Source organism: Cricetulus griseus, chromosome 4 (assembly GCF_003668045.3).
Source record: "Cricetulus griseus strain 17A/GY chromosome 4, alternate assembly CriGri-PICRH-1.0, whole genome shotgun sequence".
Taxonomy (NCBI): Eukaryota; Metazoa; Chordata; class Mammalia; order Rodentia; family Cricetidae; genus Cricetulus; species Cricetulus griseus.
This window is the reverse complement of record NC_048597.1, coordinates 211118354-211134012: the sequence shown is the minus strand read 5'-3', so window position 1 is coordinate 211134012 and position 15659 is coordinate 211118354. Positions and strand designations below refer to the sequence as shown.

General features: G+C 39.0%; 1 protein-coding gene and 1 pseudogene across 4 annotated transcripts in view; both read right to left on the bottom strand.

Moving 5' to 3' along the window:
• Positions 1 to 15659, bottom strand: part of Ryk (receptor like tyrosine kinase) — an 80774-nt gene that overhangs the window by 20977 nt on the left and 44138 nt on the right. The window contains exons 7-9 of one of the 4 annotated variants that reach the window (XM_027414327.2): positions 12002 to 12102; positions 3243 to 3368; positions 974 to 1060 (exon numbers count right to left, since the gene is read on the bottom strand). In XM_027414327.2, the coding sequence (XP_027270128.1) occupies positions 974 to 1060; positions 3243 to 3368; positions 12002 to 12102 (314 nt within the window). Of the gene's footprint in view, positions 1 to 973; positions 1061 to 3242; positions 3378 to 12001; positions 12103 to 15659 lie in introns of all 4 variants that reach the window. The other 3 variants (XM_027414326.2, XM_035443898.1, XM_027414328.2) reach the window with 3 other exon arrangements.
• On the bottom strand, positions 6601 to 10528 carry LOC103160559 (annotated as a pseudogene).

The following is a 15659-nucleotide window of genomic DNA, read 5'->3' as shown; positions in this document are numbered from 1 at the left end:
AAGCCAGCCTGGTGGCAGTGCTTATAACCCAGCACTGTAGGGCAGATCCAGGTGGGTCCCTGGAGCTCATTAACCAATCTACCTAGCCTAACTGGAAAGCCCTGGGTCCCTGAGAGAGATCTGTCCCAAAACAAGGTAGATTGGGCTAGAGAGACGACTCAGTTGTTAAAAGCATTGTCTGCTTTTCCAGAGGACCCAGGTTCAATTCTCAGCATCCACATAGTGACTCACACCATCTGTTCCAGGGGATCTGACAAACTCCTTGAGGACCAGGGCACCCATGTGGTACAAAACACACATGCAGGCAAATCACTCATATACATAAAACATAATTATAAAACAAAAACAAAAAAACCAAGGTGTATAGCACTTATTAAAGAAACCTAAGGTTGACCCCTGGTCTCTGCATGTATGTACAAATGTGTATGTACACTTGCTCACACATAGGGGTGGGGGTAGGAGGTGGCAAAGGGAGTGGGGGTTATGTCAGGCAGGCATCTCCTAGGGTACTATACAGCATATAAAAGAACAAGAGGGAATGAAAGAGAAACAGCATTTACCTAAGGTATTGGGAATCTAAGTACATTTAATTGGGTTTTGTTTTGTTTTATTTTGTTTTTTATAAATGTCTGTGTGTTAAAAAGTAAACTAATGACAATGTTTTCTTAGGTAGGATAAAAGATGGTATGAGAATTTTAACAGGAAAAACCCAAAATTAGATAACAGCAACAGCCAAGTTAAGAACACCCAATTTAACTACAGTTGGAATTATATCTAATAAATATTTAATAAGCTAGAAAACTATTTCTACGTCTGGTGAAAAAAACTTGACTCTCAAAAATGAGCCTATGAGTGACACAAATATAAACTAATCCCAAAGGTCTGGCACACACTGAGAAGAAGACAAAGCTTGGCTAGCTTGAATCATTTATACAAAAAACTATTATGGAAATAGCATGCAAGAAAACCCTACCTTTAACTGTTTTTACGAATGTTTGCTTTTCTTTATTTGGGTCTTTTTCATCTACTAAAATCCCATGGAAAATACGCCCAAAAGTACCTAAAAGGAAAAATAAGTTAATGAGGCCATATGATCATCTTCACAGTATCATACAGCTTTCTGGCAATTCAACCTAAACAAGTATGGTGGCCATTACTCTAGATCCAGAGTAAACCGGACCAAAGCAGTTAAAAGCCATTTGTGACTACAAAGCAACTTGCTTTGAGAAATCCCATATCTAAACTAAGCATATGAGGATGTTTTTCCTAATGTCCTTAAATAAACTAGTAACACAGGAGTGCGGCAACAGTTACAGGTGTCAGTCCAGGCAGCTGAGTCTCTGGTAGTCACCTCAAAGCAACAGCAAAGGGAGAAAACCGGCTTCTCCTTTCTGCTGATGCAGACTTTAGTGAAGAAAAGGCCAAGGGAATGCAAATCCTGGCTTCAGGGGCTCCATGACTCGTACTACTAAGTCTCAAACTGGTGACTGGATTCTCAGGTCAAGTGTGTTCCTAAAAAGCTCTTACAGCAGACAGAAACTATGACATTTCTGGGGCAGGAGGAGTGGTTAAATAGATACATGAAAATCTGCACAGATTTATTAGTAAAAATAGTTTAACTTTAATGCTTTTTTTTTTTTGGTTTTGTAAGACAGGGTTCCTCTGTGTAGGCCTGGCTGTCCAGGATTAAAAAGGCTTTGTGATGAGGTGATCTTCAAAAAACAATTAATGGCATGTTATTCTTTCACACGAGACCATTTTTTACTTTCATCCTTCCACAATTTAAAAGAAATGCCTGAAATGGTTTAGCTTTGCTATGGACACTACACACACACACTGTATGTGCTGAAGTACTGGTGCCCTTGTGGAAGGTCCCACTGAGGACAGAGACGGAGTGCCGTGGATGCTGGAGGCAGGGAGGCTTTGCTCCTCTGGTACAGAGCGGTGCAGACCTCCTGCTGGCCCCTCTGCCCCATACCTAGTCCCACTTCCCTTACTCCAAACACAGACTTTAAAGGCAAAACTAACTGGGTGAACCCCACACTAAAAGCACCTGTGTACACGATGACCTGACCACAGGTCACAGTGTGTAACAGTTCATTCCTCAAACCCTATCTGGATATCTTAATCCTGTCTAACCTGACAGATGAAAAGTGGCCTGTAAACTACTGTTTGATTCGTACTTATCAGATTTCCAGTGAACCTGACCACTTCACAAAATATTAGCCAGCCATGTTTTCTTTTCTGAAAGTGAAAGTTCTAAAACAAACCATTGTGGTTCCAAAAACATCAAGGAAAACACCTGGTTCCAAATTTCCTCAAATTATGAGTATGTAACCTGGGGTTATTTGCTCCATCCTGTTTTGAGACCCAGAAAACTGTAAATATAACCATTAATCCTGTAATAAATGCTGTCTGACCTAGTTGCCCTCTTCAGACTGCAGACAGATCTGAAAACTAGTTATTCTTAGAAAACAGACAGCTGAAGGAGCAGCATTCACACACTGAAAAACAGACCAGGAAAACAAACAAACAAACAAACAAACAAACAAACAAACAAAAAACTGCTTTCATTTGCTTTCAAGGTATTTTAAGTTCCTTGCTTAGCTGAGGCTAGCTTTCAGGAGTCCCAGCAAACAGAGTGGACTTATACAACCAAAAACATTCCATAGCAAACTGCAGTGGAGGAAACAAGCATCTCCTATTAACAATGTGAAAAGCTGAGTGCAGTACTTTCTGTCCTCTTTCACCATCTCCTTAATCAAGACCCTAAGGACCTGCAAGAAAAGACGGAAAGAGTACTGGACATGTCAAGTGCAAGTTCTGTTAATCCTGTCGTGTGTGTCGTTTTATCTCACCTCTCAACTAGTCGAAGAGTGATCAAGACCACACTGTGTCATTAAATCTACAAACTCTACGATGCTGTGTGGTTTCTCTAAGGTCACACAGGCACCAAATCCTGGGGCTGGAATCTGAGTCTAATCCCAAAGTCCATCCATCCACTTGATCACCCACAACCCATGAGAGAAAACATGAATCTGAATAATTAAAATACACTGTTGGGTATTGATCACTTTAAATAAGAATAAATAGAAAATATACTTATAGATAATGTTTTATCACACTTCAAACTCAAGATGTTCATCAAAGCTGCTAGTGCACACTGAATAAAACCTAAAGAAAAGGAAAATGAAATCTTTTTTTTTTTTAAACAAAACAGAAAATTTAGAGAAAATAAGTACCTTCTTGAAGCACATCTTTCAGTGTTATCCTTTCCCTGGATATGGCTATATCCTTCACCTTGGCTTTGGCCTCCAAAAGAGTGACACTCCGCAAGTCGTTCTTCTCTATCCTCAAGGTAGGATAACCTGAGGAGCCAACAAAGCCAGACCAAGCAATATAAATACCCTACTATAGAACTGGAGTCCACTAGTCATTTACAACCTCAGGACTGAAGGCACAGCAATGGATAATGAAACAATATAAAAGCAAACAGCTATATACACAAACCAGGGAAGCTATTTATGAAAGACACCTAAGATGTTAAGGGAATAGAGAGAGAGCTCAGTGGTTAAGAGAACTGTCTGCTCTTCTAGAGGACCCAGGTTCAATTCCCACATGGCAGCTCACAACTTTTTAACTCCAGGTCCAAGGAATCAGACACCCTCACAAAGACATACATGCAAGCAAAACATCAATGCACAAAAATAAAAATAAATTTAAAAAATATTAAGGAAAACCATTGCCATCCACCATAATACTGTCCCCAAAAGTCAAAATACTGTTAAAACAAGAAATGCCAAAAATACAATTACTATCATTTTGAATGCCTTACGAATGATATTCAATATAGTCATGTAACAAAGGATCTTTTCAAATGAAGAGATATCTGAAAAAGTGTCATTTCTAATGAAATACATCATCAATTGGATCACTCGTTTGTACTCCCACAGCCTAGCCTGCTCATGCCATTTTGAGGTTCAAATTTAAGTTCACTCAATTTCCATCCATTGCATTCTTAATGCAATGAAAATAATAGAATTTACAGCCATAAATTAAAGTTTTCATGACAAGAAAAAAAGGAAAAACCAGGGTCAGCAAACAGAAACTGAAATGGTATTTTTAATGACTTACTACCTTTGCCAGATAACAAAAAGAAAGAAAGCAGCAGTGGCAGGTGGGGGCGGGGGCAGGGTTAGAGGAAGGGAAGGGAGAAACAATGCAATTATGTCTTAATTTTTAAAAAATTAACAGATCACAACAATGAGCACCAGTGGCTGCCAGAAGACTACATGAAGGCTCTATAACATTTCATAACAGATGTAATCTGGCAATGCTTGAACCCAGTGATAAGCCATTTTTGTATATTTAATTCTACCAGAACTTCTCTGAGTGTCTTGAATCTGTGGTCTCTTCTATTCTGTTACCTTGGAAAATTCTTGGCCAATATATCTTAAGTTTTCGTGTTTGTTTACCTTTTCTGCCCCCTTTTCTTTTCTTTTTGAGAAAAGGTCTCACCGGGCAGTCCATGCTGACTTAGAATTCATGGTCTGCCTCAGCTTCCCAAGTACTGGGATTATAGGTATGTACTACTACATTCCATTCCTCTATTGTTGTGACTATTTTGTTTTGAGACACAGTCTCACTATGCACGCCTGGCTACTGTGGAATGAACTCACTATGTAAAGCTGGCTGGCCTCAGATTCATAGAGATCCACCTGCCACTGCCTCCTGAGTGCTAGGATGTAAAGTGTACACCAGCATGTCTGGCCTTCCTTTCGTAGTCATAAAACAAATGTATTTACGTTGAGCTTTTTAAACAGTGTTTCGTGGTGGCTGGAGGAAAGGCTCGGTGTTTAAGAGCACTCGCTACTCTTATGGAATAAGAGTTTAAATTCCCAGCACCCACATAGCAGCTCACACCTGTATGTAACTCTCAAGGTCCAGAGGATCCACTGTCCTCTACTGACCTCTGCAGGAACTTCCTGTACATGGTCACAGGCAAAAACATGCAGGCAAAACACTCACACATAAAAATAAAGGTTAAAAAATTTTTAAGTGTTTGTTTTCAGCATCTATTAAATGAATTATTTGGTTCTTTATGGTAATGTCCACAATTAAAAACAAAAAAGAAGTAAATTTCATAATAATGACAAATTTTAATATGCAAATGTACTTTCAATGCCTTTCTTAAAAGAAAAACTTAGCATATATAGTCACTGGTGTTATCTATTTTATAAGGTCATATCCACAGGTAAGAATAGGCCCTAATAAGCAAATCCTGGCATGTAAACATTAAAAGCAATGGCGTGCCTTTCTGAGCAGGTATGCCTTTCATATCCTCCATGGCATTTTCATGAAGGGCTCATTATATTTCTTTCTTTCTTGAGAGTGACAGTAGGTGCTGTGATGCTTTCTCTTAAGTTTCTTGCCATCCCTTCTTTCTTGCCATGGTCTTAGTGAAGGAAATAGTTCAATTGTGCAGAACTGGCCTCTCTGCTCCTTGGAGTATCATCTGTCTTCTTCCTCTAACCCTTTACTACATGAAAGCTGACAGTCCTACAGCCTTGATTAAATCCAGGCTAATTATTTTGGGTTGGAAGATCATTATCCACAGGTACAAAATATCTGTTTGCTAAACTTTTTGTACAGCTAAGTTTTGTCAGTGGATTTGAGCTAGCTAATGTTAAAGTTTCCATTTCCCTTTTTCTTAGGGTTTTCATCAATGATGATCTTTCCTAAATAAAGTATTTTGCTAAGGATTGAAAATGTCATTTTCTAATTGTATCATTCTTCTCACTTTCATTAGCTGGGAGTCTTCTATAAAGAAATGTTTGTCCTAATCAACCAGCACTAGCTTGTTACCATGCAATACAATTCATTTAGCCAGCTATCAGAATAATAAGGTATTGATTGAGCCCTAGTTATCAATTAATTATGCTGAGCAATTTCAAGCATTATAAATGTATGGACTATTACACATCTTTTGTTCAAATCCATTGCATTATTCTCTTGGATACTCAATGGTTCCATCCTTGGTTAGTGGGAGCTTCAAATCTGCAGCAACATGTCTCAGACTTACGCTATTCATTTCCTGATCCAGACCTGGAATCTCCTCTTTCTCCTAACAATTCTGGTTCTTTTTCAAGGGAAAGTTTGGAAAGACAACAATAAAGTTTGGTGACTTGAATAAGAATGGTCCCTACACATTCATATACTTGAATGCTTAGTCACCAGAGTGGAAGTGTTTGAAAAGATTACAAGGATTAGGAGGTATGGCCTTGTTACAAGAAGTGTGTCACTAGGGGTGGGCTTTGAGATTTCAAACATCTATGTCAGGCCTAGGCTCTGGGCCTGTAGATCAGGATGTAGCTCTCAACTACTGTCTAAGCACCATGCTCCTAGCTATGATGAGAACATAGGAAACTATAAGTAAGCCCCCAATTAAATGTTTTATTTTATAAGAGCCTTGGGGGTGGTGTCCCATCACAGAACAGACCACTGACCAAGATAGGGAAAAATACAATCTTGATCTAACTTTTGGGGTTTTTTTTGTTTTTCTAAACAATTTATTGCATCATATTTGGTACCTTATGTTTGACAACAAAAAAGAAATTACATTTGTAACTGCAGGAAAAAGAAGCTGGTCTGTTATTGAAAAAAAAAAATCTTGGGCCCTTTAAAAATTACAAAGTCTTGGGCTTGCCTGAAAAAACTGAGCAAGAAATACATTCTTAGAAATGAAGGACTTCAAGTATTACAAACCTGTGACACTGTGGAAAAGTTCCAGAGGTATCTAAAATGCAGCATTTTTTTTCTGCATATAGTGAACAAGGCCTGCTGAGGTTTTTAGCTATTAGTCTCTTGATCAGTCATAGAATGGTAGTCAGGAGTTCTGCTCTTTAACTTCAAGCCATGGTAGATTTTCTTTTTTTTACTCTCAGGTGAAAATTCATGCTTGCCAATTAGTTGGTGCCACATCACAGTGCATTTGGTTCTTGCATTACAGTTTTAACAAGTTTAGCCAAAACAGTGCTAAAGGTTTGCATTGTTATTTTAGTTCTTCAAGTTTTTGTTAAAATTGAGATTGTTCCAACTGGTTCCTTCAGTTAAAAACTGTGGTACAAGAACACCAAACCGATCATGTACAGAAAATTTTGGAAACACAACACGCGTACTGAACACCTTCTAGGTTTCATATAATCTGCTTGGTAGCTATGGGTCCCAGTCTCTACAACGTCAAGTGTCTGTTGTAGATGGCTCTGTACATAGTGATTCACAATGCATACTTCCTATGGTCAAGCATCAACCCCGTAACAAAATCAGTCAGATGCTAAAGCCCCAACAATTCTTTGTGCTCAGTGAAAGAATCCAGTGCTAAAACAGCATTTATGCTGTCTGAGATATAGTAAAATCTCACAAGACAAATTTAAAGTAATATTTCTGCCACACACCTGCTATGTTAACTGTAATAGCCTCCAGATTTTATGTAAATTAGTTTAAAAACATGGGCAGGGGAGGTAGGAGTACAATATGGACTTTTTTTAACCCCTCAATTTTAGCAGCTTTTAATTTTTAAGAAACTGAATCTATATCCTGTAATGTTAGGTATTTTATATATAGTTTTCAGCAGGATAAAAAACGGAAAAGACTATTTGAAGGCAAGAACATTTACTCCTCTCATTCTGTGTAAGTTAGAGCAATGCAGCAAGTGCGTGACAAAAATATTATACACTAGATATGGTCCAAAGTCATTCCATTTGCTGTTCAGTGATATTCAAATTTCATTGGCCAGTTCTTCAGTTTCTGCAGAACTATCTCCATTAACTGTGATCTTCATATTCTCTTCATATCTAGGGGGCATGAAAGCCAAAGCATATGGGAAAAGCTTATGACAATTTTCTCTATAAGCTTCAGCAGCTTCTTTATAGTCTCCTAGGCTACCATCACACAAGGCTTCCAAAACCTCCATGCAAGTCTGAAGGTTTCTGTTGGTGAGGGAGCCATCAAGTGTTGTTGCCAGCTCTATTGCTCGTTTCTAACTAGAAGAATGTAAATGATATACCATTTTGGGAGCTGATAATCCATGTGGCAATGAATCAGAATTCCTTTTCAGAAAAGTTTCATTAAAATTCTTTGGATTTGTTGCTCCAAAAAGATGATTGATTTCTTGTCTTAATACTGTTCTGTTTCAGGTAAGTCTTTACTTTCACACACAAAATTAGAGAGTCAAATCATGCATTCATGAAGCCAGGGATGACTAGAATCAATAGCAAATGACCACTTTACTGATTGTAGCATCAAAAGAAACTTTTCTTTTCAAGTAAATCTCAAAGGCAAAAAGATGAGTTTCTATCTTGTTCTTCACCAAATTCTTCAACAGTGTTGAAAACTTAATAGCTTCTTCCAATGGAGTCTCCACCTTGGCCAATTTCTCTGGGATAAGTTCTTTTTTGGGACCTCCAATTTCCTCCTCCTCATCATCATCCTTTTTCTTTTTCTGATTTCTCTGCTGCTTTTCTTTCTCTGCGTTTTTTTTTTCTCTCTCTCTTCTTCTATCTGGGCTTTCTTTTGTGCTCTTCTTCATTTATTATATAGTTTCTTAACTCTTTGTCAGACATGTTTGCTGTATCAGCCTCGTGTTCTTTATTCTCATCTGTAAGAGGGTTGTCATGAAGCTTCAAATAGATCGTAATCGCAATTCTGGCTGCTTTGAGGTAAAATGGATGCTGCTGAAGTACATCTTCTAGTTTTAATAAGTCCACATATGATCTAAGGGTGATCTTCCTCATACAGTATGTATGAAAGTCAAACTGGTCATCGGTAATTTCTATAAAATGTCTCTCAATTTCATGACATTTCTTAAGTGCTTCACCAAATTTGTTCATCGCTTTGTATGCCTGGGCACACTCCGTCTGGAACCATGTGCACTGCATTTCATTCAGGTTCTCTACTGCTGATGTTCCTTCCCTTGTAAACTTGGAGCACATTTCTTCAGCCTCTTTAATCAGATTGGCTTTTAACATGTATTTTGCACACTTGGAATTAATAAATCTGTCTGCTGTGTCCAGGGCCTGGGCTTCATCCACCATCTGGCAGCTTCTTTAATATTCCAAGCATGATTATAGAGCTTAGCTTTTACAAGAAAGAGTTCTATCAATGTTGGTGTACTTTCAGTAGCAGTATTTATGTATTCCAGAGCAATAGATGGCTGACCAATCTTATCATAATGTTGCACTAACAGTATTGGATCCAAAGTAATGTGGTGGGTGGCTCCTCCTTCCCATCATCATTGGGGTTAAATAATCGACAACTTTTTAGAGATTTCATAACCAACTACTAGTTCTTCTACGATTGCCACCTTCTCTTTATCTCTGTATAAAGACCTCAAAGTATTGAAGACAGGTGGACAACCCTTACTGAAATTCATCCTTAGGGATCTATCGAAACACTCCTTAAACTTTTCTCCAGATAAAAAGTTTAACGGCAGCCTTCTTGGAACCAGTCCCCTGGGGTATTTAGTCCAGGCTTCCTCATAGACTTTTAGCCATTCTAACATATTAGCTGGCTTCAGTGCTTTTTCTAAGCCTTTGTAATAGGCCCAATTTTCAGGATTCCTCTCTTGTAATCCTCTATAAACATCAGCAGCATCTTCCAAACGACACAACTGCAACAGAAGTTCTCCTTTGGTTTCTTCTACAGCAAGTTTATCACAAATCTGCTTTTCATAGGTACAAAGATGTTCCAAGGCTTCTCTATAGAGACCTGCTTCCCGAAGAACTTGATTTTGATACAAAAGGAGTTCACTATACTCATAATCCACTTTATCAGGAGATGTCTGCTGTGTTTTCCTAAATTCTTCTAAAATTTTTGCTGCCATTTCATCATCTTCTAGTAAATGGAAGCAATAGCATAACCAATCCATGATGCTCTCTGTGCAGGTTGAAGATGAAGCAACTGGTATTTGTTTCCCTATAACCCTCAAGATCTCACATTTGAATCTGTAGTAAGGAAAGATCCCTTAAGATCTGAAGATTATCCTTATCCCATTTCAGTGTATTTCGGTAGCACTTAATGGCTTCATCATATTTCTTGTCTGACCTCTGAAGAAGGCCATAAACATGCCAACACACATGACTCTTCAAGTCATTTCTCAAACCTCTGCGAATCAATTCATAAGCTTCTTCCTTTTTTCCCAGAGATTTTAACGTTAATCCTTTCATAGCTAAGGTTCCTCCATGCTCTGCAAATTTGGGATTGGAAAGGATTTGTTTACAGAACTTCAATCCATTTCTATATTGTTTATGTTCATAACATCTCAAGATCCACTTGAAACGCGCGTTCTCCTTGAGCGGGAGGCTCACCGCCGCCGTACCCAAGTTCCCAAGCTCGATTCAGCCTTGAATCCACTCCGCTGCCACTAGGCCTCTGGTGTCGCCGTACAGCCCTGTCTTGATACTACCCCCTCCCCTTTCTCACTTAACGCTGCCGCCACCTCCCCCCTCACGAGTCTCCATCGGTGGTTCATGTGGTAACTCTTGATCTAACTTTATTAAAAAAAAAAAATGCCAGTCCTGGGAAAACAGATAATTGCCTACAATAAAATTCTAACTAACCAGTGACTTTTACATGTCAAGACCTTATCTGTGGCTCTCTGGGCCTTTTTTTTTTTTTTTTTTTTTTTTTTTTTAATGTTTTGTCGTTTTGTTTTTGTGTTAACTGATCCCCCATTATATCAAAATTACATTCCAACAAAGTCTACATTATTACATGCATATTTCACATGACATTGTATATAAAATTTATCGATTAATAATTTTTTAAAAAGAATTACTTTAGCTGGGTGATAGTGGTGCATGCCTTTTTTTAACCTGAGCACTTGGGAGGCAGAGGCAAGTAGACCTCTGAGTTTGAAGCCAGCCTGGTCTACATTACGAGTTCCAGGATAGCCAGGGATACACTGAAAAACCTCAAAACCCCTCCCCCAAAAAATTAAAAAAAAAAAAAAAGAATTGCTTTCACCAAAATACCTAACACTGAAGTGTATGAAAATAAAAATGGGCTGAGAATAATGGTCCATATAAGGTCAATGGTCTAGCTACATGCTAGAGTTCCAGGCTAGCCTGAGCTAAAAACCAGTTAGGGGAAAACATTAAATCAAAATTCTGTTAATAAGAAGGAAATTAAGGCTAGAGGGATGGCTCAGTAGCTAAGAGCACTCAATGCTCTTCCAAAGGACCCAAGTTCAATTCCCAGCATCACATCAGGCAGTTTCCACTGGCATTCATGTGTATGTATCTTTGTGCTAACGTGCTCGCACTCACACACACACACACACACACACACACACACACACACACACACACACACTTAACAAAATTAAAAAGAAGAAAATTAGAAGATAGGGATGTTAGTAGCATGTGTGAGGGCCCTTAGGTTTGATTCCCAGAATGGTGGGGAAATTTTTTTTTTTAATTCTATGCACATAACATACCAATGGTAACTAGTTTGTATTAAGATTAGAAGATAAAAAAAATTAAAAAAAAGATTAGAAAACAGTGTGAAGCTCTGTGACACAGAATATGGCTACCATGCTGGAGACCCTGGATTCAATCTCCAACATCAGGTAAATAAAGCCAATGCAAGTCCTTAAACGCCCTGTGAAAATATTAGCCTATTCTGTATAACTACCTGAAAACCTTCAGTTTGGATTTGTACAGAATTGAATATATATACACACACACACACACACAGGCATATATACATGTATGTAAATCTCCCCAAAGCAAAAGTAGCTCTAACAATTAATTTTTACTTTAAATACCTCAATTTTAAAATGCTTTATACAATGTTCTAGGAAACAAAAATTGAAGACCAAACCAACTTTTGCACAAGTTAGAGGCTTGTACATTAATTCCACAAATACACTAACCATATTAGGGCCACTGACATAAGACCACACAAGCTTTGCAAACAGCTGTAGAATTAAATTAACTCTTACTGGTGATAGGAGTTGCATTGTTGGGTGTGTCAGCTCTCAGATACTGAGTCGTCTGGGTGGATGGCTGAGATAGCCCTTGGGAACTACTGCTGGCGCTGATACTGCAAATAATTTTAAGAGAGATATTTGACAAGTGAACCTCAATGAGAAATTTCTTTTGCATACATATAAAACACATGTAGCTATATAACCTGCCTAAAATTCTGATAGAGAGCACAATAAATGCATATATCCCAATCAGCATTCCACACTGAACTCCTAAGCTACTTTACAATGTGGGGCTCAATTTAGTCTTTCATTTGTACTTCCAAATTGACCAAGTGGGTCATTATAGCAAAACTACTCAGAAATGTAGGGAGAAGTCTTCAGAGAACAATTCTGAACCTCACACAAGGTATGCCAGGGAACTATGGCTCATTTCTCTAGAAAAGAGCCTGTGCCATTCAGAGGAACTGGCTTTCAGAAAAGGGGAGAAACAAGCACCTTTAAGTAATGGCCCAAATCAGAAGGGCTTCAGATGGAGTATCACAATCTAAACCAGTGTGCCAGTGTGGGAAGCAGCATCTTATCGGGCTCATTGTTTAATCATAAACCTCTTCACCTCCCCTTACCCCACTTTCTTGGAATTCACAGTTCTCAGAAACCTCTAGTACGTCAAACATACTAAGAGAAGCCCCTGAAGGTGGTGGGTGCAAATGTTGTTAACCAGGTGTCTGTAATTACTATAAATCAATAGTTTCCAAATACATTCTTCCATCTTTTCAGTGGGCAGCAACCTTGTCCCAGGTCACTCTTGGGCACATCCTGATCTTACTGCCTTTATTTCTTTTAATTTTGTAGCCTCAGAGAAGTAAAGCAGAGATTCAGCATAGAGAGTAAAACCAGACAGCTACATAGGACTCCTGCATCTAATGAGGTAGTGGAGCCCATCAGAGGCTCCAAATTTCCTACATATGGACTGACTGCTCTTTGTACCTTTTCACTCACTGTATTTCTAAAACCTAGTGATTACAATGAAACTGGTAATCAACTGCCATATAATCTGGAACACTTACACATGAATTTGTATTTTATCAATTTCAGGAGCCCAAACATGCATGTGAAAAAATGTAAAGACATAAAACATCCACGCAATGAGTACTGCAAGCTCTATGTAGACTTTTAGTGATAATAATGCAATTTAGAATTACCCACTGTACTGAGATAGGGGTGCTCTCCGATAAACATTTGGAGATCATCTGTATACATAAGCCACTTTGCTCAGCACATCCTCCATCTGAAAATGCCTGTGTCTAATAGGATGCCCTCAGCATGCCTTCCCTGGAGATGCTCACATTTCAGATCACTATCTTTCTGTGAGCTGCAGTCAGCTTTGTTTCCAAGCAACTATGCTGAAAGGACTTTCAACTCAGAGAGTATAACAAAGATTTGTCAGGACATCATGTGGTCAGAGTTCTGGAAGTTATTAAGTAGTGATTTATGTGAGTTTACATATGTAGTTGCTCATAAGCAAATGGAGAACATAAACCCTTAAATCATAATTTCGAGCACCACCAGCTACACAGCTCAGGCAAACTATTCGAACCTTTGGGAGCCTCAAACTCTTTGGGACAGAAGGAACACATCAAGCTACTCCCAACAAGACTGTTAACAGGGTTCCATGGAAGATGTCTAAGTACAGCACTGAGGATACTGCTTGGTCCTTAGACACACATTTATAGTTACCCATCACATCCCCAACCTTAGGATATAAGGGCCGACAGGGTACATTTGCTTAGTACTTCTCAAGGACCTCACTACAAGTCAAATTTGCTAAAGTTCAGCACTCAGTGCAGAGGGGGGGAGGGTTGCATCTCAAAGGGGAAGCAGATGAGGAATTCCTCCACAGAAGTGGAGCGAGGAAACCTACCTCACGGGATTTCTGTGAAGCTCAAATTTATGTTATATGTGAAAGCTCAACAAATATGCCCTGCAAGCAACGGTATCTATGGCTGAATAAACTTCAACAACTGAACAGTAGGTGGCACTACTGAGTTACCTAAAAATGTTTAAGCAGTCAAGCAGCCTTAGGGCTATCTAGGTCAAAGTTTCATTTCCTTAACAGATATTGGGGGTGGGGGGGGGTAGGGGGGGAATGTCCAAGAAAGAAATGAGCAAAGCAATAGTAGATAGAGAAAGAAACATTCTTTGGAACCCAAAACTTACTGTTATGAGGAAAGCAAGGACCTGCCCCTGAGGCCCTGTAAAGCCCATACCTTCATAGCTACATCACAAGATGTAGAAAACAGATTAAAATATGTACTTACTAACATTTAATAGTTTAGGACTTGTCTAAATAAATTTGATTTTCATAAGTATAAGTTTAAGATAAGCTAAGAATTTAGACAAAGCTCTTCAAAATACTAAATTCTTACTCTATTTTTAGTGAGTTATCTATTCATTCAATAAATATTTATCAAGTATCTCTCAGGTGATACCTGCTGCTCTGGCTGCCAAGGACACAGCAGTGAACACAATGTAGTTTCCCACCTTATGTTACAGTTGGGACTTCTTGCTGAATGTCTCATCGAGGCAGACTAACTCTATGGGAACAGCCAGCCCTCTCCAATATCTACACCAGTGCCTAGCACAGTAAGCCAAGATGGGCCCCTATGGGAGCCCAAATCACAGTGAGTTAACCACTTAGTGAAAGAGAAGCCAGATATACACAAAGTAGAATGCTTGCTTCTGACATGAGCTGCTGATACATGATGAAAAAGGAATTATTTAGTGTAGTACATTGACTTTTCTGTTTCTACTCATCATTCAGAAGAGCTGCTGAGTGTCCTGGACAGTTTTTTTGTCAAGCAAGAGAGGAGTCAACTGAGAAAAAACACTCCCATCAGACTGGCCTGCGGCAAGCCTGAGAAGCATTTTCCTGATTAACGACCCAAGTGGGAAGGTCCAGCTCACAGTGGGTGGTGTCATCCCCGAACTGATGGGCCCAGGGTGTCTAAGAAAGCAGGCTGAGCAAGCCAGTAAGCAGTGCTTGTTCCTAGGTGGTTTCTACATCAGTTCCTGCCCTGCCTTCCCTCTGTGACTGAGTGTGACCTGAGAGTTAGCAATTGGAATAAACCCTTTCCTCCCCAAATCCTTTTGGTCACTGTGTCCTATCATAGCAATAGATACTCTAAGCTGGGTGTGGTGGATACACAGAGAAACAAACTCAAAGAAAAAGAAAACAAAGAAACTCTAGGACTCTGTATATTACTATATATGCCATTCTGTTACAATACTAAGTGTAAAAACAAATACAAGAAAAACAGGAACACTCTGCCACTGGTAATGGTGAGGGTAGTGGGGTGCTGGAAAAAGTGGAAAGTAGAAAAGAAAATACTGTCAAATAACACATCCAAGCATCTCATGCACAAATAATTGATTTCCCAATCTCTAACAGGGAGGCCACAAAGAGAATAGTGGCAGACCCATTTCTGGGGAAGACAGACACTCTGCCCCAGGTTCCTGCCTTAGTGACAGATTGTGACCTGAAAGTGTAAAATGAAATAAAGCCTTTCCTCCTCTAAGTTGGTTTTGGTCAGAGTGTTTTACCATGGCAACAGAAAAGCTAATTAGGGCACCCGCACGTGTCCCATCGAATTCTCATCACTTCTCTCTTCTT